General features: G+C 40.6%; 2 protein-coding genes across 2 annotated transcripts; both read left to right on the top strand.

Annotated features, from left to right (window-relative positions):
- The first annotated feature begins 307 nt into the window (after positions 1-307).
- On the top strand, positions 308-4,752 carry LOC127374561 (keratin, type I cytoskeletal 13). The gene is made up of 7 exons (XM_051420048.1): positions 308-744; positions 1,353-1,435; positions 1,969-2,125; positions 2,794-2,955; positions 3,566-3,691; positions 3,783-4,003; positions 4,572-4,752. Exons 1-7 carry the CDS (start codon positions 352-354, stop codon positions 4,672-4,674), a joined length of 1,245 nt encoding a protein of 414 aa, XP_051276008.1. The 5' UTR covers positions 308-351; the 3' UTR covers positions 4,675-4,752.
- Positions 4,753-12,706: 7,954 nt separating this feature from the next.
- LOC127374563 (keratin, type I cytoskeletal 13-like) lies at positions 12,707-17,197 on the top strand. Its single transcript, XM_051420050.1, has 6 exons — positions 12,707-13,108; positions 13,938-14,020; positions 14,104-14,422; positions 16,265-16,390; positions 16,521-16,741; positions 17,023-17,197. The coding sequence occupies exons 1-6, from the start codon at positions 12,728-12,730 to the stop codon at positions 17,117-17,119; spliced, it is 1,227 nt and encodes a 408-aa protein (XP_051276010.1). The 5' UTR covers positions 12,707-12,727; the 3' UTR covers positions 17,120-17,197.
- The last annotated feature ends 6,631 nt before the right edge of the window (positions 17,198-23,828 follow it).

The following is a 23,828-nucleotide window of genomic DNA, read 5'->3' as shown; positions in this document are numbered from 1 at the left end:
AGTCTGAACATGCAGAGAGGAATCCAGGTGGAGACACAGGGCGGTTTAGGGTCTCTACATGATTGAATTGTGCAAAAATCTGATGCAGATTAGATAAAAGTTGATTGATCTGATGGGAGCTGAGTGAGTGAGTCAGATGGCAGAGCAAACACTGAGGTTCTGGATGTGATATCATTGTGCAACCAGCTTGCAGTCAGCATTCCTGATGTGATCTGTTTGTCATGTGCTTGTGTCTCTTGCCCTGAGGCGTGCGCAGGGGCCATACGCAGGGGCCCTCCCTCATAAAAGGAGCTGAGTCCAACCTCTCCTGCATTCTCTCCTCTCCATCCAGAGCAGGCAGACTCCTCCACCATGGCCTCCTACACTCGCTCCATCAACTATTCTAGTTCCAACCGCCTCGGCTCCATGAGGGCCCCCAGCGTGTATGGCGGCGCCGGAGGCTCCGGGGTGCGCATCTCGAGCATGAGCGCACCCAGGAGCTTCTCCTCCTCCGCCGGTGCGGGGTTCTCTGCCAGCAGTAGTGGCTTCAACCTGTCTGACGCCGTCGACGTCACTGACAATAAGAAGATGGCCATGCAGAACCTGAACGACCGCCTGGCCACCTACCTGGACAAGGTGCGCAGGCTGGAGCAGGCCAACACCGAGCTGGAGCTGAAGATCAGACAGTTCCTGGAGAACAAGACCAAACCTGAGGGCCACGACTGCACTGCATTCAAGGCCGCCATCAGCGACATGCAAGACCAGGTGAGACACGATTCTGTACTGTAGTGGAGGCACAAAAGAGTGTGAGATCATGTGAAATGTAAGATTTCTGCCTGAAACCTGAAGATGCTCCGTTTGTCTGAGCACAAAAGCAGAAACGCCCTGCAGACACACTCAGGTGTGCAGACATACAGGTGCAGCCACACCCTAAACACACCGAGGCCTCTGGCTCTGGTTTTGCATTCTGTTGGCACAAGAACAGAAGAGCTCTAAACCCACCAGGCGAAATTTGACTCACATTTGCATCATTTTTGCATTTCTTTTTTGCAATAACAAAGGCTGGAATATGTGCTGGAATAGATATCAATTTGCTTTTTTCATTCATTCATTATTTTTAAAATCTAAATTAACATGTTAAATTTGACAGCATTTGACACCAAACTGTCTCTTTAGGACAGGAAGAAACCAATAAATCCATAAATCCAAAAAGTTATTTTGTAGTCTGACAACGTGCAGCCACGTCCTGCAGTCTGCTGCTTCCCCTGCTGCATCAGCTGTTTGTCTTTGAGTCTCACTACAAGTTACATTTATAAAACCAAATAAAATCAGACACATGCATCCTAAATCTGTCCTCCTGTTTTGTGTTTCAGATCCTCTACGCCACCAGCACTAACGCATCTCTCTATCTGGCCGTCGATAACGCTAAGCTGGCAGCTGATGACTTCAGGACGAAGTGAGTAAACAGATAATCTGCTGTAAACATGATGAATGTCAAACAGCTGCACACAGAAGCCTAATGCTGCCACACCAGGAAAAACAGATCAGTTTCACATCATGAACTTTATTATTATTATTATTATAACATTGAACGTTTCACATCATAACAAGATAAATATATTGTTAGAAAAAGAAAAGTTTGTATGTTCTGTAACATGAAAATATTTTTTTTAAATGATCAGAAATGCTCCTTTTGGTCTCAGATGGCTGGAAGGGCGTGTCCCGCCAGCCCTGATGGAGCTCAGGACCTAAAATAATTTGACTATAAACTCTGGATCAGTGTGTGAGAGCTGCTCTGTCTGAAGCAGTACAGAAGGTCAATTAGATTGATCAGGTCCTGTCTGAGATAATTCATAATTATAAATAATTAATGAAGTTACAGTGAAATGGAGACAACAGTCCTACAATAAAGGTGTTCTACTGGTGTGAGTGTTGCTGGAGTTTTGGATGAAGCAGCTGATTGGATTGTTGCTGCCGGTTGGTGTTCAGGTTTGAGAACGAGCTGGCCATGCGTCAGTCGGTGGAGGGCGACATCGCCGGTCTGAGGAGAGTCCTGGACGAACTGACTTTGGGAAGATCCGACCTGGAGATGCAGATCGAATCTCTGAGGGAGGAACTCATCCAGCTCAAGAAGAACCACGAGGAGGTGGGCGCCAAACTGCAAAATAACAAGTTCATTATGAAGTGCTTCAACTAAAGCTGCTTAATGATATTATATATACTGTTAAAAATCATCCTTAGTGACATTAAGTAGGTTCAAACACACACAAAAAAGTGTTTTGGTTATTAAAGTCACAGTACGCAGACAGCAGAATCAACACTAAGGCATCAAAGGTCTCTTGGATCAGAGTTACTCGTAAAAGTGAGTCATTGTTGGTTAATCTATTATTATTTTTCATTCAGTCCCTTTGTCTCAGAATGTCCAAACATTTGACAAATCCAAGTCCAAAGTCTTGGAAGATTTTGTCTGAAGATCAATCAAAAGAGGATTCAGCTTAAAAAACTGAAAATAGAGCAACAAAAATGTAGCAAAGATACACATCAACTAACTGCTTATGTGATGCAGCTCGAGTCAACACAATTTTATTGAATACAATACGATTCAACGACATATGATGCAATGCAAGAAAATATGATGCTATTCACTTCAATATGGTACAGACAGTTTGATTTTATTTCTTTGGTTCTCAATAACCAACTAGAGAAACACTTTTCTAATCGCAGCAATTGCATCCTGAACTTTAATGCGAACTGATGAATCTCTCTATCCCTACTTCTTATTTTTATTGTCGACTAATTTCTGTTTTCCTGCAGGATCTGCTGGGTCTGCGCACCCAGATGGGAGGTCAGGTGAATGTGGAGGTGGACGCCGCTCCTCAGCAGGACCTGTCCGCCGTCATGGCTGGAATCAGAGAGCACTATGAGACCGTCGCCAACAAGAACCGCAGAGATCTGGACACCTGGTTCCAGGCCAAGGTGAGTGATATAAACCCTCAAAAGTCGGGAACCTTGTGACTAAAAGTAAGATAGACTGAGCAAATCAAAGCAACCCCACCTCCAAATGTAACCTTCTTTAAGCTTTAATGTCTTTATAATGATGTGATGAGTTAAAAGTGAAATTAACTTCCTTTCCAGAGAAAAGTTGGGTGTTTCCCCATTCACTTCAATACAGTTAGGAGTTTTCTAGCAGAAACTAGTGGCTTTAAGTGGAACTGCAGTCTATGACACCAAAACACTGGCTTACACAAGATATAAAATACATATAAAGATGAACTTTTCAAGACATAATTGCGAGAAAGTAAGTCAAAATCGTATCATTGAAAGCCCAAGACTTGACTGAGAAAATATATTTTTTCATAAACACGACAATGTAGACTATTTTTTAAATTACTAGTCCTTTAGTACTTTAAGGTCAATTAAAGAAGTACAGTGAGAAATTAAAACATACAAGCGTGTGAAATAAAAGTGACAAACAGAAGAGTGTCATCTGCATACAAGTTGATTCATGAGCAGTTTTAAAACACATTGATCTCTGTCCGACATGATTTCTGACATTAAATCTTTGTTTTTTTGTTTGTTTTTGTAGTCTGAGGATCTCAATAAGGAGGTCGCCGTGAGCACAGAGACTCTTAATTCATCACGCTCCGAGGTTACAGAGGTCAAACGCACGCTGCAGGGTCTGGAGATCGAGCTCCAAGCACAGCTCAGCATGGTGAGTTTCTACCATTTCTTGGTATTCTTGGTATCTCATGTGAATCTACAGTCTTTTTAAATCTCCTCACATTGTTTCCTCTCCCCTTCAGAAAGCCTCTCTGGAAGGAACCCTCGCCGACACCCAGAGCCGCTACTCTAACATGCTGGCAGGTTACCAGAGGCAGGTGACCACTTTGGAGGACCAGCTGGCCAACCTGAAAGCCGACCTGGAGCGCCAGGGACACGAGTACCAGATGCTGTTGGACATCAAGACCAGACTGGAGATGGAGATCGCTGAGTACAGGAGGCTGCTGGACGGAGAGCTGTTCACGTGAGTGGACCAGTCCATACTGGGTTAATACTAGGATTATACTGGGATCAATAAAAACATGTTAAACCTTTTAAATTAAGATTTTATTTTTTTAGGAAAATGGTCAAGAAAAAAGTTAATATTTATACCTTTTAAGTAACTTTTTAGTAATTTTTTAAAGAGCGTAATTGTTATGGAGGCCCATTTTGGCCAAAATAAAGGGAAAAAAAGTAGATTAACTGTAGTCACTCATAGTCTCATTTAAATGATAATGTATTAAAATCTATTTTTCAAGTCTCTTTTTTAAATAAAATTATTATTTTTACTTATATTATGTACAGAATGTGAATAGTAAGAAGACCCTGTTGTAAAGGGTTTCAAAACCAGTGAGCAAAACAATTCTGATTTTGAAATAAATATAAACAAAAATAATTATAAAGTAGTAATTAAGTATAAATATAGAAACGTGTTTATAGAATGAAATGGTAGCTGCACATTAAATCCACCGTTAATTTAAAGTACAGTTACAATTACAGTTAAAATGAGTTTCTCAGAGTATTAAATGCTAACTTTGTGTGTTTCCCTGCAGGCCGCCTGCCTCTTCTTCAACCAGTACAAATCGTAAAGTGCTGATCATCACTAAAGAGGTCACAGACGACGAGAGCTCTGAGACTGAGAAGGAGGCTCAGTGAGACGACAAACATCACCAACACGCTGCTGACCGTTCTCAGAAATACACAAAATAAAATGCTTCTGATGAACTGACACAAGTCTGTGTGTGTGTGTACTGTGTGTATTAGTACATGTTTATAAAGACAACTCATATCGTGATTACATCATATTATATTATATTAATTTACATTACGTTATATTAATTTGCCTTGGTATTTTGTTAAATAATGGTCATTATAAACATAGAAGCAGAATTAACTTAGACATACGACGAATTAAAAAGTAAAATACTACTACTACTACTACTACTACTACTAATAATAATAATAATAATAATAATAATACAAATATGCAAAACAAATCTGTTTTAAAGTGCTGGTCAGTGTTTAAAACAAAGAGTGTGAATAAACAAATGTTCACATTATAAAGATATGTGCAATGTACAAAAGAAAGTTTGTGCAAGATTGGCAAAAACATGTGTTAATGTAACACTGAAAATGAATAGCTTTTATTTATATATCACTCATCAAAACCAGAGATGACAAAGTGAAAATAAAAACATAACATAACATAACAATATAATCAAACATTTATTTAATTTTACTTGGAAATGCAGTTGAGGGGTCATCCTGTTAGACTCTTTTCAAAGTAAAAGCTGGGACAGTGGCAAATTTTAACCAGCAGGTAGCGACAGAGAGCAGTATTTGGTGTCAGTTGGGAGACTACAGGTTAAATCTGTGCATTTAAATGCATTTTGAGAAGAACAATAATAACTTAGGAAATAATATGAACTTTATTGATACAGAACATTTAACACATACTCATGCCAACAGCTGAACAGAGCAAACTGAAACAGCACATAAACTCAACAGGAACAACCATGAATACAACTGCAAAGCTAAAAAAGAACACAATACATAAAAAAAAATAATAAAATAAATAAAAAATAAACGTTGTTGTGAAAACAAACACCAGGGAGACAAATAATGTAAAGACCAAAGATTAAAACCTGAACACTAAGACTATAACATTACTCCAAAGTAAAATCCTGATTAAACAGAGTTTTTAATTTCCTTTTTAAAAATAAGAGAGCTCGCCGTTGTACACTGTACAAAGGGTTTTACGTTTATTTGATTTCGATTTTTTTTTAAATACATGGAAATATTAATGAAAAATAATAAAAATTAAAGCTGCAAGCAGCGATGGATGGGACCTCGCACTCCACGCAACTCGGGGCATGCTGCGGCCACGTCACGTGCCGTCGTAACACGTGCGGAACACGACATGAAAATCTCACGTAAATCAGCTCAAAATCGCCACGCAGCACTTACTTCCTGTTGCCACTAGGTGGCGCTATCACTATGCGTTCAGGGCGGGACTCTTATCAGACATGTAAAGTTTGGAGCCGATTGGACAATGTACACTCAAGTTATAGCAACTTTGTGTGTTCTGGCGGTACATCAAAGTTTAACGCAACGGACACGCCCTGTAACAAATACTCACCACAATCAAGAAATATCATCAAGAACATGTTTTCCATTTTCTGACTAGATTTCAGCTTGATCTGATCATCCTACTAGGAGTAGAACATGGAAGTATAAAAAAATGACATTTCCTTTCACCACTAGGTGGCGCTCTCACTATTACTGAATATTATCACATAGACGTGTTCAGGGTGGGACTCTTATCAGACAAGTGAAGTTTGGAGCCGATTGGACAATGTACACTCAAGTTATAGCAAATTCGTTAGACACGCCCCCTCACCGCAGTCATCACATATAATCAACAATGTGTTTTGCATTTTATAAGTAAATTTCAGCTGGATCTGATCATCCTGCTAGGAGTAGAACATGAAAGTATAAAACGTGATACTTCCTGTTGCCACTGGGTGGCGCTCTGACTATTACCTAATATTATCACATAGACATGTTCAGGGCGGGACTCTTATTGAACATGTGAAGTTTCGTTGCAGTCGGATCATGTACGCAGAAGTTATGACGAATCCCTCTTTCATGGCGAAGGTTTGAAATTGGGTGCCACGGGACGCCACGCCACGGGCACAATGTTGGACGAAAAAAACTGACTGTACTGACCAATTTTGAAGTAGATCCAATAGAACCTGTAGGAGGAGTTAGTTCAAATAGAGGCCCTGAAATGCCAAAAATGACATCACAGTGTGACATTTGTTCAAAATGGCCAACTTTGACGGCACGCCACGGACACGCCCTTCAACCTACAGTTACAAATTTAACAGCGTTCATTCAGCACCATGTTTTGACTGTACTGACCAATTTTGAAGCAGATCCGATAAATTCCCTAGGAGGAGTTCGTTCAAATACAAGCCCAGAAAGTGAAAATGACCACAAAATGGCCGCCAAGAGTGAAAATTTTAAATTAAAATAGCTGACTTCCTGTGGGTTTCCGGTATGGGTCCAAGAGGCTTTTTTGTACGTCTCGGCACATTACACATGCCTACCGAGTTTCGTACATATCGGTGAAACGTGGCGCCGGGGCTGCTTTTTTAAAATCCTGTAGGGGGCGCAACAAACACGACAAACACGATTTTTGGTATGTGAGCTACAGGCACCAGTCTACACGTGTCCTGTGAATTTCATATTCATAACTATTACGGTCTCTGCAGAGTGATTTACCCTGCCACCAGAGCGCCACCTAGTGGCGTGATTTTTTTTCCTTTTTAGGGGACCCTCAGGGAGCCATGGGCAAGCATCGTACCAAGTTTCATTTTAATCACACTTGCCGATGCAGAGATATAAACTTCTTCATTTTAAAGAGCGCCACCTTGTGGTGATGACCTGAAATTGTGCATGATACATAATGAAGACATTTGGAACTATTGTCCCAAGGTTGGTGTAAATCGAACATACCAATGTGGAGAAATACCCCACTTCCTTTTTTGACGAAAAATCAACAGGAAGTGCTAATTTTATAACTTCCTTATTTTTTGAAATATAAAAATACTTTAAATTACTTTTTTTGCCAGGACGGTCTCCAGATGCTACGTGCAAAATTTCGTGCGAATTGGACAAAAGCGCATGGATGGATCACGAAAACCTAGTTTTTGACATTTTGCACTCTAGCAAAAAAAAATTTAGGCAGAAGTGGGCGTGGCCTATATGGGGAGATTCAGCTCCATTCACCGAACGCGTGGATATAAGGTTTTTGAATGTGAGACAAAGTATGCAGGAGTTATTAGCCTATCAAACTTTTCCTAAAAGTAGTGCCACCTAGTGGCCTACCTAAAATAAACGTGAAAAACTAGTCTTTTACCATGTAATTTATGTTTCACTCTTGAGTATGAATGTAAAAAATAAATATCTGTGTTTGCAACATTATGTGACTCATTTAATAGTCTTCCCACAAACCTCTCCCCTCTCCCCCCAATTTTTAAAAAATTTAAAAAAAAAAATTAAAAAATAAAAAATTAAGAAAAAAACTCCCAAAAAAAAATTTATTTTAAAAAATCATAAAAAAAAATTAAAGAGGAAATTTTTTTAGTGTTTAATTAATGCCATGTCTGATTTAACAGAGTCCTATAAACTTTAGTCCTCTGAAATTGATAATCTTGTCGATAGTGCTACAGGCTCACTACGATCAACATTAGACTCTATCGCTCCTATAAAAGGAAATTATTAAACATAGGAGACTAGCACCTTGGTATAACCACCAAACCCGCAGTTAAAGCAAATAGCTAGGAAATCTGAAAGGAAATGGCGCTCTTCAAATTATCAGAATATCGCTCAAATTGGCAGATGATCTTAAGATTTATAGAAAGGCCCTCCGTATGCCAGAGGAGCCTATTACTCAGCACTAATAGAAGAAAATAAGAACAACCCTAGGTTCCTTTCAGCACTGTAGCCAGGCTGACAGAGAGTCACAGCTCTATCGAGCCACATATCCCCATAAACTTAAGTAGCAATGACTTCATGAGCTTCTTCTTAATAAAATTATTACTATTAGAGAAAAATTAATACAACTGCCATCAACAGTTATCAGTGGCTCTCCAGTTCGGGACTTCTGTATGTAAACTTAGATGTTATTTAGACTGTTTTTGCTATCGATCTTCATCAGTTAACTTCAATATTTCTTATCGAGCCATCAACCTGTCTGTTAGACCCGATCCCAACTGGCTGCTTGAGTTGTCCTTATTGGCACCTTTACTGGATATGATTAATTTTCTTTATTATCAGGATATGACCACGCCTTTAAGTAGCTGTATTAAACCCCTCTAAAAGTTACTCTTGACCCAGGGGTTTTAGCCAACTATAGACCGATTTCTAACCTCCCGTTCCTCTCTAGATTCTGGGAAAGTGTAGAGTTGTGTGACTTTCACATAACAATAGTTTATTTGAGGATTTTCGTCAGGATTTAGAGTTCATCATGCGAGACAGCTCTGGTTAAGTTATATGACCTTCTGATTGCTTCTGACAATGGACTTGTCTCGTACTTGTATTATTAGATCTTAGTGCTGCATTTGACACCATTGACCATGTATTTTTACAGGACTTGGCATCAATTGGCATTAAGGACTGCCCTAACCTGGTTTAAGTATACTTATCGATCGTTCCGTTTGTACATGTTAATGATCCTCCATAAATACTAAGTTAGTCTGGGTTCCACAGGTTCTGTACTTGGACCATACTATTTACTTTATATATGCTCCCTTTGGCACATTATTGGAATCACTCCATTAACTTTCCTGTTATGCGATGATACGCAGTTATATCTATCATCAAACCCAATGAAATTATCATTATCTAAATTACAAACATGTCTTAAGGACATAAAATCCTGGATGACCTGCATTTTCTGATGTTAAACTCGAAAAACCGAAATTCTTGTTCTTGGCCCAAAACCTTGGACTCATTGTCTAAGATATAGTCCTCTGATGGCATTAACTTGGCCTCTGCACCATGTGGAATCTTGGGTTATCTTTGATCAGGATTTGTCATTTAACTCCCACATAAGCACCTCTGGACTGCCTTCTTTTTACGTATATTAGAAAATTAGACACATACTATCCGACAGATGGAAAACTAACCATGTTTGTTACTAGGTGATTCTGACTCTTTATTATCGGTTGCCCAATAGTCCATTAAGCTCCATTATTGTGCCACGTACTGACGGAACTGAAGGATCCACCTCCTGTACGCTACTCTGCATTGGCCTATAAATGTAATTGAATTTAAAATACTCCTCCTCACCTATAAGCTCTTCGGTCGGCCCTTTTAAGAGCTCATAGTCCCTATTCCCCACTAGACACTACGCCGATGCTGGGCTACTTGTGGTTCCTATAGTTCTAAAGTAGAACGGGCCGAGCCTTGTCAGCCCTCTCCTGTGGAACCAGCCGTTGTGGTTGGGGGCGACACCCTCCCCATTAGGTGGCTTAAGACATTCCTCTTTGATAAAGCTTTAGTTGGCTGGATCGGTGTCCTGAACCATCCCTTGTTATGTGCTATAGGCCTGACTTGGGGATTTCCTGGTGCCTGGCTACCTCCCCTTTGACTATTCATGTCCCTTTAATGCATGTTCTACTCCCTCCCGAGTTCTTGTGCTCGTCTGCGGTTGTGGATCCTGGTGGGCCCCTGCCTGGTCCTGCTTGTGCCATGCCATACTGTTGTTGCTGTGGTCGTGTGTGGCCCCCCCCCCACTGGTGACGACGACCCCCACTGAGCCGAGCCGTTTCGTTTTACGGCTTTTCCTGCCCTTGTGAGTGCTTGCTCATGGTGGACTGTTGGGTCTCTGTAATTAATGTTAAAGTTTCACCTGTCTTTGAAAGTGTCCTGAGATAACTTCTTTGTTACAAAAAAATTGAATTGAAAAATTGAATTGCATAATGTGTCAAACACAGATATTTAATTTTTACATTCATTCACATTTTTCAGAAACATTTAAGTATCAAAACATTAAAAAAAAGTCCCGTTTTGAAGCCTTCAGATTGGCGTTACGGTCGTTGCCAAGACAGTTTGTCGGAGCCAGTGGAGGTAACGTACTGCGAGTTGAGCTGCTCTCATTGGCTGCTCTTGGTTTGATAGTTTGTTGCATTTTCATGTTTTTTGTGTGTTTTATTGTTTTTTTCAAGTATTTTTTGTCAGTTTTTCACATTTTCATCTGTTTTCAGTAAATCTTTTGATGCATTTTCACGTATTTTACATGCGTATTTGCCATGTGTTCTTTGTGTTCTTTGTGTGAAACTGTGATACTGAGCTCATAAATCAACTTCTCCATAAGGCTCAATACTATCAGAGTTGAGCTGCCCTTGCTGGCTGTTAGAGAGAATGCAGGTTTAACATACAGGAACAGGACCATCAGGTGAGGCTCCATTCCTGCTCCTTAATCCATCAGGTGTTCACCGACAGAACACTCAGTGTAATATATAACCTGTATCTGTGTGACCAGACTAATTTATTATTATCTTTTTATTTGTACTCTGTAGGTTGTGTTTCACCACAAGATAGATCTGAAGTTTCACAAGATTTTTGACGTTGGGAACATTTTTTAAAATGGAGCAAGCCTACGAGCTAGTTCAGGCAGTCAACTCGAGCTGCGCTGATATACACACACATGACATGCCTTATCCATAATCACTAACCAAGCGCACCCTTTCAATCCGGCGGTCTATTTAAACTGCAAAATTTCCCAGCTGTCCCTCTGCTCTGTCAATGCCGCTGTTGCCTTGCATCACATCGCTGCTGCTCTGTAAGCTATTGCTGCCTGCTGCGCTGTAAGCCCCACCACCACCCCAGCATCCACCTGTAGGCTCCGACTAGGGGTTTTAAGGTATTTGCTCATCACTCCCCAATATCTCTATGTACAAATATCTGCAGGGAGTGATGAGGTCGGAGCCTAGACACCAAAATCTAAATATGCAATACTGCTGTAATAAACATTTCAAACATGAGTTGTCTGACTGAAATATGTTTAAAATTATTGATGACTTGCAATAATTTCTTCTGTCTCTGCTGTTTTCTTGTAAAATCCTCAATTGTTTTACTTCTTTTAAACATTTAAACGTTTAAACATTTTTTTCAAAAAATAATTAAAGATATTTAGACTGTAAAACAATGAGCTATAAATACAGACCAACACTGCTATAATACAAATAAACAGGCTTAAACGTACACAAGAGTGCTGATATTATTTGATTATTCTTATTTTAATCTGAATAAGTTAATAAGTTATAGAACTGTAATAAAAGTCATTATCTGTGAAATTACAGTAATTATTGCTCTTTACACTGATAAAAGCTGTATTTGGACAGTTACCAATGCTTATACACTGATAAACAACATTTATTCAACATTTCTGTTGTATAATTATGGAAGATTACACAAGATATCTGTAGAAGATCTGTAAAATTAACAGGAAAAACTTGTAAACAGATTGTTTTTACAGGGTTGATAAGAGTGCTCTCTCATAACATTTTCTTAACCAATGAGTGCTAAGAAAAACAGAACAAATCGTTGATACGAAAAAACATAAAAGAATATTTTCATTAGGGCCATTATTTCAGATATTGTCTTTATTCTGCTGTTTTTTTGTGGAACATCGGACAGTTTCAGTTTCTTTACGTGTTCACAGCTGTAGAAATATAAAACTGCTTCTGCTTCAGTGTTTTACTGAAATGTCATTGATGTACGGCTACAGGAACCGTCTGGTTTCAGCTATGTGTTGATGTGTCCAAACATCCCGACACTCTGGTTGTGCTTGAATCTCTCTGCGGGGCGTTTGAGGTCTGACTGGCTGTCTGGTCCTCGGGGCTTTGTGTGGACTGACTGGACCGGACCATCAGGTGGGGGAGGCAAAACAAAAGAGCTTTAGGGCCCCGAGGGCCCCGGACAGGGAACCTAGAAAGTATTTTCTGTTGGCTGTAAACCAACTAGACCTGCTGGACCTCAACTTGCTCTTCTCCGACCTGTTACCCCCTCCGGCCCCCGGGGCAGCATTGCGACTTCCCGGGCTTGTTTGGCATCACAACCTGACTGACTACTCTCTCCCTGTGAGGGATAAAAGGAGGCCACGTCCCAGCAGCTCCTCAGTCTCAGACCTTCAGCCATGTCTTCCTCCTCCAGCCGCAGCAGTTACGTGTCCTCCCCCATGAGGAGCTCCATGATGATGGGCCCCGCCATGTCCACTTCCTCTGGCCGGTTCAACGGTGTGGGAGGTGGCAGCATGTACGGAGGAGCCGGAGGGGCTGGTGTTCGTGTCTCCAAGGCCTCCTCTGCCAACCTGTCCACAGGCATCGAGGATGCCGGCAAGGGCACCATGCAGAACCTCAACGACCGCCTGGCCTCCTACCTGGCCAAGGTGCGCTCCCTGGAGAAGGCCAACGGGGACCTGGAGCTGAAGATCAGACAGTTCCTGGAGAGCAAGGTGGCCCCGAAGGCTCATAACTCCTGTGGCTTTAACGTCGAGATCAAAGACATGCAGGACAAGGTGAGGACAGACTTTACCCCAAACTCAGCTGTTCGGAAACCAGGGTCACAGATAAAGTTACACATATTAATGTCTGAAGACATTTGGGTGATTTAGTCCCTGAATGGTGGATTTGTTTTTCTCACTATAATTTTTCAAACTTATTTTTTTTTAAAGGTTGAAAAAATTCATATACACTTGTGAAAGGCACGTTTTTGATTTTGTTTGCTTAAACTGTGGACCTGCTGTTTCTTTTCTTTAATTACCACATTGTAGTCCAGTTAAAAAAATTCACCTGTGAAAGCCCTGAAAGGCAAAACACCGGTTTGTAAATTTGTAATATGAGACAAACAGTGAATGTGTGTAAATACGTTCTCAGTAAATATGTGTTCAAAAACAACTGTTTGTTTTAGTTTTTATTAGTTATTTCAGCTATTTAAGTTTTTAAAGGAACAAGTTTAATAAACATATCGTTTTTTTGTTTTATAACTTTTTATATGAAGTTTTATAATTTTGCTGTTGTTGGTTTTGTTTTTGAGACTTTTTTAAGTAAACTTTTTTAACTAAATGGCCCCCGATCACCTCGGCATATAAACTTTAACATTATCATTAAAACATTAAAATTTAAAAGTAATTTATTAAGTTTCCTGTAAATTAACAGGATTTTAAGTTTGAAACAAAGAATGTACATTTAAATAAAAAAGAAACGCAGAAAATTTTTCCTTTATCGGAGATAATAAAAATATAAAACAACAATAAAAACAAATTAATACTTTAAAGGTCATGAAATGTTTTTGGAGCCCCCCGGTGGCCGCAGAGCTCCACTGATTCTCTCTTCCTTCCTTCTCAGATCTACGCCGCTACTCGTGGAAACGCTGCCTTCTACCTCGCCATTGACAACGCCAAGCTGGCCACCGAGGACTTCAAAATCAAGTGAGTAATAAAGTAATCTGATTACATTTGTGGTTTTTTACTTCAGTGTTCAGACGGGTTCCTAAACTCGTTCTGGTCTGCAGGTTTGAGAACGAGCTGGCCATGCGTCAATCGGTGGAGGCGGACATCAACGGGCTGAAGAGGGTCTTGGAGGACCTGAATCTGAGCCGCAACGACCTGGAGATGCAGGTGGATGGTCTGAGGGACGAGCTATTGCAGCTCAAGAGGAACCACGAGGAGGACCTGCTGGCTCTCAGGTCCAAGATTGGAGGCCAGGTGAACGTGGAGGTGGACGCCGCCCCTCAGGAGGACCTGGCCACCGTCATGGCTGGAATCAGAGAGCACTACGAGAACATCGGCCAGAAGAACCGCAAAGCCCTGGAGACCTGGTTCCACACCAAGGTGAGACCACAAAGGCCAGTTTTCTGCTCTGGACTGACTGCTGCCCCCTACAGGCCAAAACCAGCAAGTTTTACTTCAAAAGTTCAATAATTATTCCACATTTTTAAAGGAGCATTTCACCCGTGGAAACATTAATATTTATTGAAAGTGGGTTATATATGTAGTCGAAATGTAACATACATTTTGAATTTGGTGCCTATTTGACCGAGAAAAGGCAGAAAGTGACTTTAGGGCGCATTTGTATTAAAGACATCAACTCCCACAATGCACAGCTCCGCAAGCCGCTCCCACTAACACTATCAAGGACTACAACAACGTGAATGTAAACCATTTATTTACAGAAATATATCAACAACAACAACAATAAATATGTAAACAATGACAGTTGTAGTTCCTCCTGAGCGTCCTCAACGTCTCGGTGCCGCAGTACTGGCCATCTGGAGCTGGATACTGTCGGAGAGCCTGCACCACATCAGCGGGTGAAACTACACCTCGACCCAATCTCTCGCCTTGCAGGACCCATTCCAGAAAGGCTGTTAGGCGATATTGTCTACAAGACATTGAGCACACAGTTAGAGATACATGGTCTTTGTGTTGAGCGTGCCACAGTAGTTAGCAATGCAACTGCAAGCTGTTTGTGCAGTAAAGAAGCTAACGTTAGTTCAGTTGGCTGACGCTACGTATTAACCGGGAATAACTTTGTGATAATACTTGAACAAATTGTGTACATACATGCCACGTTGTTATAAGACAGAAAATAGAAACACTCACTTTACAGTCAGACGTCCGTGTGTCCGTAGGCGCACAGCGAGAGCACAGGCACCAGCAGTCCGCCCCAGCTCGAACCAGTCCGGGCTCCTCGTCCGCGACAGGCAGGTCCTCTGCCTCGGCTGCAGCAGCCTCAGACGCTGCTCGCTATATAGCGGCTCATAAAGGTAGCCTCGAACATCTGATATATACAGCGGCTCATAAAGGTAGCCTCGAACATCTGATTCGACCATCATACTTTCGAAATTTCTTCCATATTACATTGATTAACATAGTCGTAACGTCTGGCTCCACAGCGCCTCCGCTTAGCTTCCAAACAAGATGGCGGTTATATTTTTTAGTCCCACCCACTGATCTGTAATAGGTCTGTAGCATGAGTGGGAAAAAAAAGAGGAAGTAGTGTTTGTAGTCTCACCCCCTCTACAGAGATATCAGACTTCCTGCTTCCAATGACGCAAAATGACGATTTTTACATCATTGGAAGCAGGAAGTGACACACTAAAATCCTTATTTCTCCCCTCTCAGGGAAAGTGAGGGAATGATGGACGACCATTCAAAAACATGACTGGGGTTCTAATGATACAAAGCTTAATGCAAATGGGTGAAGTGTCCCTTTAAGTTTTAAAAATTAATTTAAGAGTTTAACTACTTTTATCATTTTATATATTTAGTAAAACATTTTGGTTTTTAGTTGTATTTTAATACAATTTTGTCTTCTTTAATCATTTTTCTTCTCTTCTTTCATTTCTTCAGTTTTATAATTTAAGGTTTTTTTATATGAACTGGTTTCAATAGTTTTGCTGTTGTTGGTTTTGTTTTGTAGTTTTTGAGTTTTTGAGTTTTTAAGTTTTTTTAGTTCTTTGGTCTTTAGTTCAGGGATGTCCACTTCTGTGGATAAAAACATCAGGGAACAAAAGCCATCAGCCAGAACCACCGCTGAAGGACCTGTGTGTGTTAAAGTCGAGCAATCACTTTCTTTCACATTGGTGCTGTAAAGGAGGATTTCTTCCAGGATGTTTAACACTCTGTCTAGCCTGATATCTGATCAATAACTGTATTGATTGTCCTTCACAGACGGCCGAGCTGAACAAAGATGTGTCTCTGAGCACCGAGACCCTGCAGACGTCCAAGTCTGAGATCTCAGAGGTCAGACGAACATTACAGTCTCTGGAGATCAAACTGCAGGCTCAGATGAGCAAGGTGATGCAAATAAATCAATAAATCTATTGACTCAATTATATGTATTGATATAAACTGTCAGTCATCAAAGATCTTCCATATATTTGTTAATATGAAACTGACAGTCACTGTTGATCTTCCTCCGGAGCAGAAAGGAGCTCTGGAGGTGAGTCTGTCTGAGACCAAATCCCGCTATGCCAACATGATGCTGGGCTACCAGAGGCAGGTCGTGGCTCTGGAGGAACAGCTGGCCAACCTGAGGGGAGACCTGGAGAAACAAAGAGTCCAGTACACGACCCTTCTGGACATCAAGACCAGACTGGAGCTGGAGATCGCCGAGTACAGGAGGCTGCTGGACGGAGACGCTGAGAGGTGAAAACCGTCTCTAACCACAGTCCATAATGTTTACCTGATTCAAAATTAAATGATACAGTGATTTTATATCAGAATATTCAGTTTTAAAAAGCACAAATTTTCAGCCTCTACAGATTTTGACGCAAAATGTATAATGTATGCACTAAAAGAACCCCATACACATGCAGTTGAATCTCTTTTTTTAAAACTTTACATCATATTTATGTTTATAATAATTAAAAACATCAGTTTAATTCTCAGAAAACAAACAAATAACTGTCTCTGTCCCGTTTCTGCAGCACCCCCGTCACCACCACCACCAAGACCACCCGGGTGGTGACCATCGTGCAGGAAGTGGACGCCAATGGGAAAGTGATCAGCACCAACTCCAATTAGGCCAGAATCAAAACCTCGAACCGATCACATCTGTAAACTGAGTCTGAGGATCAATAAAAATAAAATGTCTGACTTTGATTCTGTGGAGTTTTTATTTTCACACTTTATTAAAGACTGCACTGAGGGTGATTTGTGATTGATTAGATTATAATACAGCGGGATCATCAGCTGATAATCAGAGCAGGGTGAGATCAGTTACTGCTGCAGTTGTTGGTGAATGCCGGCCTCCTGTGGCCAATCTGACAACTGCAGCTCTTTCTGCAGCTAACGCCGGGAAAACTAGACTAAATAAAACACAAAGAACGGAGTTTCTGGCTGACAGGAAGCTGCCCTCAACCACTGATCAGGAGTCAGTCTGCAGCAGGTCTGAATGATCCTCAGAGGGGGTTTAATGTTCAGCTAAAACAGACAGAAAGAACCAGAGAACGAGAGATTGCAACGTTCACAAACATTCCTTCAGAGCATCTGAAACTAATATATATATATATATATATATATATATATATATATATATATATATAGTTACTGAGTTCACTGTTTTGGGTTCAATGTTCAGTTTTAATATAAAATATAATAATGTGAAATATCTATAAAGTGTCACTGAGTCAGTTTATTAAATAATAGAAAAGGTCCCCTAATGAAGAAAGGTCAGAGAAATATGATGGAAAACATAAAATAAATAACAGCACAAAGCATTAATAAAAAAGGTACAGAGGATGAAGCAGCTGTCCAACAGTGTCCTAAACCGGGTTCGACAGGTAGAGATCTTCATGTTCCTCAGGAAGCCGACAGGTATCAGGTTTGCTTCAGTGGGAGGTTTGTTGTTTATCTGAGTAAGAACACCGTACAGTCTGCCAGAACTAGCACCAACACCGGACCCAGGAGACCCAGAAGACCCAGAAGATTCAGGAGACCCAGGAGCAAACAGCCATAATTTCTTCCATATCCTGACTGGATCTGAGGACAGGACCAGACACAGCGAGCATTGGTCTCTGCTGAGGTTTCATTTTTTACATTTTGTTGAGAACTGATGTTTTAATAAAAATATTTATATATTTTTTAAAAAGTCTTGAGTTTTAACTTCATCTTTGAGCATTTTTTGAAAAGTTAAGTTTAGTCTGCCTTTGCATTGTCTGCATAATAATAATAATAATAATAATAATCTACATATTTATAATGTTTTATAATAATTCACTGGTGGAAACAGGAGGTTTGAGATCAGGGGTTCAGTTTGTGTTGGTGAAGATCGCCCTCCTGTGGCAACAGTGAGGAACTGCTGGATAATCACAATACTCTTAGGACTACAGCTCCCAGCATGCTCTGGTGTGGTCACATGGTCCAATGTTGCTCACTTATATCTCTCAACCAACATTAATCAGAGTGTCACTCAGTGGGGCTGTAGGGGTCCCGGGGGGTTCATGGATCTGGTTTTATGATATTTTGCAGGTTCACTTTCATTCAGAAGGTTGAAACTATTGTGTCCTCACACCTCCTCAGACCTCCTCCCTCCTCCTCACACCTCCTCCTCACACCTCCTCCTCAGACCACCTCACACCTCCTCCTCAGACCTCTCCTATCCAGGTATTGTCGCTCCCTGCTGGTCAGACGATTTCTTGTCTTTCACAAGTCAGTTGCACGGTTCACACAATATAATATGAAGTATATTTATATTTATATGAAGTATATTTAAATTATATGAGGCACAGAAACAACTACTTATGGAAAACTAAAGAAAGCTAAATGAAGAGGGATAGAAACATCCTGAGGCGTCAGAGAAGGAGGAGGGGCGCCCAGGGGAGGGGGTGGGGATGGATGTGGGTATTTTTTAATGATTTAATGTTATGGTTTACATTTGATATATTTATAGTTTTTACAGGTTAAGGTAACTAGCCTTCGTTTTGCGGGGCGGTGGAGCCTGAAGTGTCACACGAAGGCCAACAGTATGAGGTCTTCTTGATTGGTCTTCATGGAATATGGGTGTGGAGATAAAATAACACCCATCTGAAAATGTCTGAGTTAAAGTCCAGGTGAAATGGAAAATATCATTTTAACCCTTTAAGGTCTCATCCTCGGTTATATTGTTCCCATATTAAACAATTTATGACAAAAGATTCACAAATAACTCAGTTTATTTGTATTTTTATATCAGAATCCAATCATTGTGTCTTTCTGTGTCAGCATGAACTGATTTCAACCAATAATATCCTGGCATTCACCCGTCAGTCCTACAAACCAGCAGAGGAACTGGGTTCAGCTTGTGGCAGTCTGAATATTTACTGTTTATATGAGACAGGACAGGAGCCACAATTCTACAGAATTATTACTGTATTTCACTTCCTAATGTTATTTATAATACTATCAGTCACAGTGACACTTCAATGCAGAACTTTTACCTTGATATACTAAGCACATTTTGTTGTTGCTGTACTTTATAATCAGGTAACAGAACTTTACTCTGAGGACACAATCTGTTGATTACCAGTGACACTGGACCTCACCAAGGTCTTGCTCATGGTGGTACTGTTGGGTCTCTGTAAATAATGTTATAAAGAGTTCGGTCTAGACCTGCTCTATTTGAAAAGTGACCTGAGATAACTTCTGTTATGAATTGGCACTATACAAATACAACTGAATTGAATAAGAATATAATGTAAGAAACAAAGTCAAACACGGGGTTAACGTTATGAAACAGTCGTAGTTTGGTTTGATGTTTGAGTGAAAGTCAGTTATATGATGTGTTTGTTTAAATCAATGTAAAGCTCCAGTGTGTAACACTGAGGATCCATTACTATAATATTATATCTATATCCGTTACGAACACCTGTTAAAATAAATAAAGTTTAAATTAGTGGTTTCACGATGGGACACGAGCTGCTGTCTCGTATTGTGTTTGACCACCTATTTCTGCATTGTGGTATTTGTATTACTGGATGTGAGTGTGTGTGAATCCTGACAGTGATTCAGTCATTAACCGCTGTGATGACATCTGTTAATACCACACGCATTCTGACTATAAATGAAGTTGGATTATTGAACGTATGAGTCGTCAAAGTGAATTAGAAGAGATGTAAACTTTAGTAAGAGGAGCTAATTGAGGCCTATTAGAGGTCAGAGAGCTTGCCATGAGATGGATATGTTATTGGCAAACAGTCATTTTCCTTTCATCGAGCTTCTGATTCTGAGTTAAAGTGTGTTTAAAGTCCTTCTGGGTGTTTTTCTACCTCTGATACAAACAACCTACTTTCTCTGTGTGGATACTTTGATGCCGCTCCCTCATATCAGACACAATTTCCTGTTTCCCTTCTTTAGAGTTTGCGGTTTGTTCTCTTCTCTTCTTTCTTTGGCATGAATGATGCTGGAGAAGATCCAACAGCCTGCAGGTGAGAAACAGGTTTACAGGCTTTGTGTGATGGCAATCTGTCAGTGAAACCCTGCAGAGATCGTTCCTCAGGTGCAGTGAACCGTGAGCACTCGTCACTGACCCATACATGGGATTTAAACAGATAAAACCTAAAGTGCCATAAAGTGCTGAAACGTCTCATCTACTCAAACTAGTTATGCCCCTGCAGGGTCCTTCACCTTTATTTCACTGAGCTCGATGGGATCGATCTTGTAGGTTAGTTCATTATTAATATTAGCAGAGAAAACTGTCTGTTATGTTAGCTCCTGCAGTTAGCATTAGCTTCTCCATAACTGTGGCAGTATTAGCTTCTGAAAACCTATCAGTTAGCTTAAGCAGCTAACGGTTGTTTGTCAGTCCAGTCCTAGCTCCAGCAGCTAATATTAGCATTGTTATATTAGTGTATGAGACTCTGACATTAGCTCAAATAGCTAACTGAAGCTAATATTTGTCCAAATAGTTAACTGTAGCAGGTCTCTATGATACTGTGGGTTCCGTCAGCACGCAATCTGGCAACACGGGTCCGTCGTACCACACAACCTTTATTGAATCGTAGCTGAGACCACAGACAACAACTTCATTACTCTCTCCCGCTTCCCCTTACGTGTCTCTCCTCCACCCAGGTTCAGCTCACTACTGCAATATAAGGAGAGAGTGATTACTCAATGAGAACCAGCTGTGATCATCAACTCACCTGGCACAAGCCTTCCCCACCTCTCTCTCTCTCTCTCTCTCTCTCTCTCTCTCTCTCTCTCTATCTCTCTCCTGCAGCAGAGTGTAAACCACACCCACCTCCACATTAACATTATCAATTCTGCTTATCATCTTAGTTCTTTATCGATTCCCTTATTGATTCCTGATCAGCTTTCTGCATGGAAACTTTTTAACATCAGCAACTGTCAGAAAAACATGCTGGGATCAATACAAGGAATTGATCAGCTTTGACACCAGCTCATAAAGATAAATATGTTCTGTTCTTTCAGGAATTAGTTATTTATACGATGGACTTCCTTTATGCAGAATTACCAATAACATTATGTTCTGTTAAACTGTGCAGAACATTATGGAAAGATATGTTTGTTATTTCTTTCAGTTTATTACATTATACAGTTGTCATGTAGGAGCCAGTCTATCAACATGGAACACATACCAGTTTGACGTTACGCTTTCTTACTAATAAACTGTAACAATCTGTCATCTCGTCAGTGAAAGTGTCACTCTTCATATATTAGATGTTCAAGCTTGGAATGAAACTTTTGCACATACAGAACTTTCTGTACACCCGACACTCCTCACAAACCTGATAGATCAAAGGTTTGGCAGGTGAGCCGAGCTGCAAAAAGATTGGCTGGGCCTGCAGAGATGGATTACAGGTTAAAAACATCCAGGTGAGTGATGGGTCGCTTCTCCGCCACACTGCTGTCATTGTGTCACCGAGCAGAGAAAGTCATGCATAACACTGGCAGGAACCCGAGAGAGGTAAGAGGTGAGGCTCAGGGTCTACAAACAGGTTCATTAACAAAAAGATTTAAGATTTACTGATGGCAGCAGTTTCTACAGTCTGTGAAATGTGGTTTGTTTGTGGCGCTGTTGAACCAGGGCGTGATCTGCTCGGAGTTGGTGATGAAAGATGGGACGCTGTCAACAGGGTGTGTGGTCCATAACAAAGGTTGGAATGAGGAGAGGTGGTCATAAACCGGCGGATAGTGCCGAGGAATGAACTGGTAGTGAGCCTTTAAACAATGTTCCATAGAAATTATTAACGAGAGATAAAGTTGGCAAACAGCACTGATTGAACGAAGGGTGCGGAGGTCAGATACAACGACTCATTCAGAGTTTAATTCCAACCTGAGATTGATTGACACTTCAATGGGAGAAATAAAGAAAACTATTCTTACGTAACCATTAGCAGCGTGAATGTGGAGCAGCTGCTCACAATCTGCTGTTTTATTATCTAATAATGGTTTGTGTTCACAGCGAGCTCCTTCAGTAACGTCTCTGTCTCCTACAGTCTGAATTAGGTTCAGTTATATTTTCAGGGTTCCTACGAGTCCTGGAAAACCTGGAAATTTAGAGACCAGTTATTGAGTCATGTTATCCTGGAAAATATTAATTGTATTTTATGCTGTACATGAAATCATAGAGTAAAGACATTTGTTACCAATGATACCAATAAAGTCTGACAGGAAGAGCTTGTGTTTACCTGACTATGTTCATGTCAAAATGGCTGCTGTGAAAAAGGTGTAATCGGAAAGTGGAAAAATGTACTATATTGAGAACAGCCAAGAGTGGGCAACGAATCACAGCTCGCCATAGGTGACCACCGTTTGTGCTGTCCTGTATTGTAAAGAACAACTCCTGGAAAATGTCCTGGAAAACCATTTCTTAAAAAGAGAAAATCTAAATCAACATCTTATAAAACTCAATTAACAAACTCTAACTACTAAAACAACATTACAAGAGCTGTATAGAGGTATATATATATATAATAGTGTATATAGTCAGACCTGCTGACACTCATGGTTCGAGTTTGTGTTCGAGTTTGTTACCCTGCAGACAATTCATGGTTTCATTTGAAATCCATCTGGAACCGGCGTTGACACCAGGAGTTCATTCAGTGTCTCTTGCACCCGATTACTGACCGCTGTCAAAAGCTTTCTGTTTTTCTGTCTCGGCCTCGACCCTGTTTATGTCTTTGGGACTCTAGCCGGTGTTTTAGTACTCGAGTCCGGTCTGTTGTCTCGGACTCGCGGGTATTTGCTAGATTACCTTAGCTGGTCTCAACCGAATGCGACAATATATGTTGTTTTTTTTAAAGTAACTACCAACCGTTAATGAATCCATCCAGAATGGGAGCCGATTGATGGACAATAAATGTCTCTCGCAACCGCTGCCAGAACAAAAGCATTCTTAAATCTGATTACAGTGTGAATAATAAGCTGTTGGAAGGTCTCACTCTGTGAATAGGAGAATTAATCTGAGACTTTCACACTAGCTCAACTTGTCTGTGATTTTTGACATTTAAACTCTTGTAAAAACATGTAAAAACACACCTCCTGCTGCTGTTTGCCTCTGGCGGCTGTGTTTAACCTTTTATTTAAGTCTCTACAGTCTCAGATACATTTTCAGACAGAAAAACGCCCTGAAACCAAAATGTCACTTCCAGCTTTGATGTCTTCCAGTTGGAGCTACTGGGACCGCTGCCAGGAGGATTCAGGGTGACCTTTCTCTTGTTAGCTCTGGACCAGAACTTTTATTATTTCTACTATATTTGTCATTCTGATCTCTTGATCCTGTTTCAGTCTCAGC

This window comes from Dicentrarchus labrax, unplaced genomic scaffold, assembly GCF_905237075.1.
Source record: "Dicentrarchus labrax unplaced genomic scaffold, dlabrax2021, whole genome shotgun sequence".
In the NCBI taxonomy this organism is placed as follows: domain Eukaryota; kingdom Metazoa; phylum Chordata; class Actinopteri; family Moronidae; genus Dicentrarchus; species Dicentrarchus labrax.
This window is presented reverse-complemented; position numbering and strand designations above follow the sequence as displayed.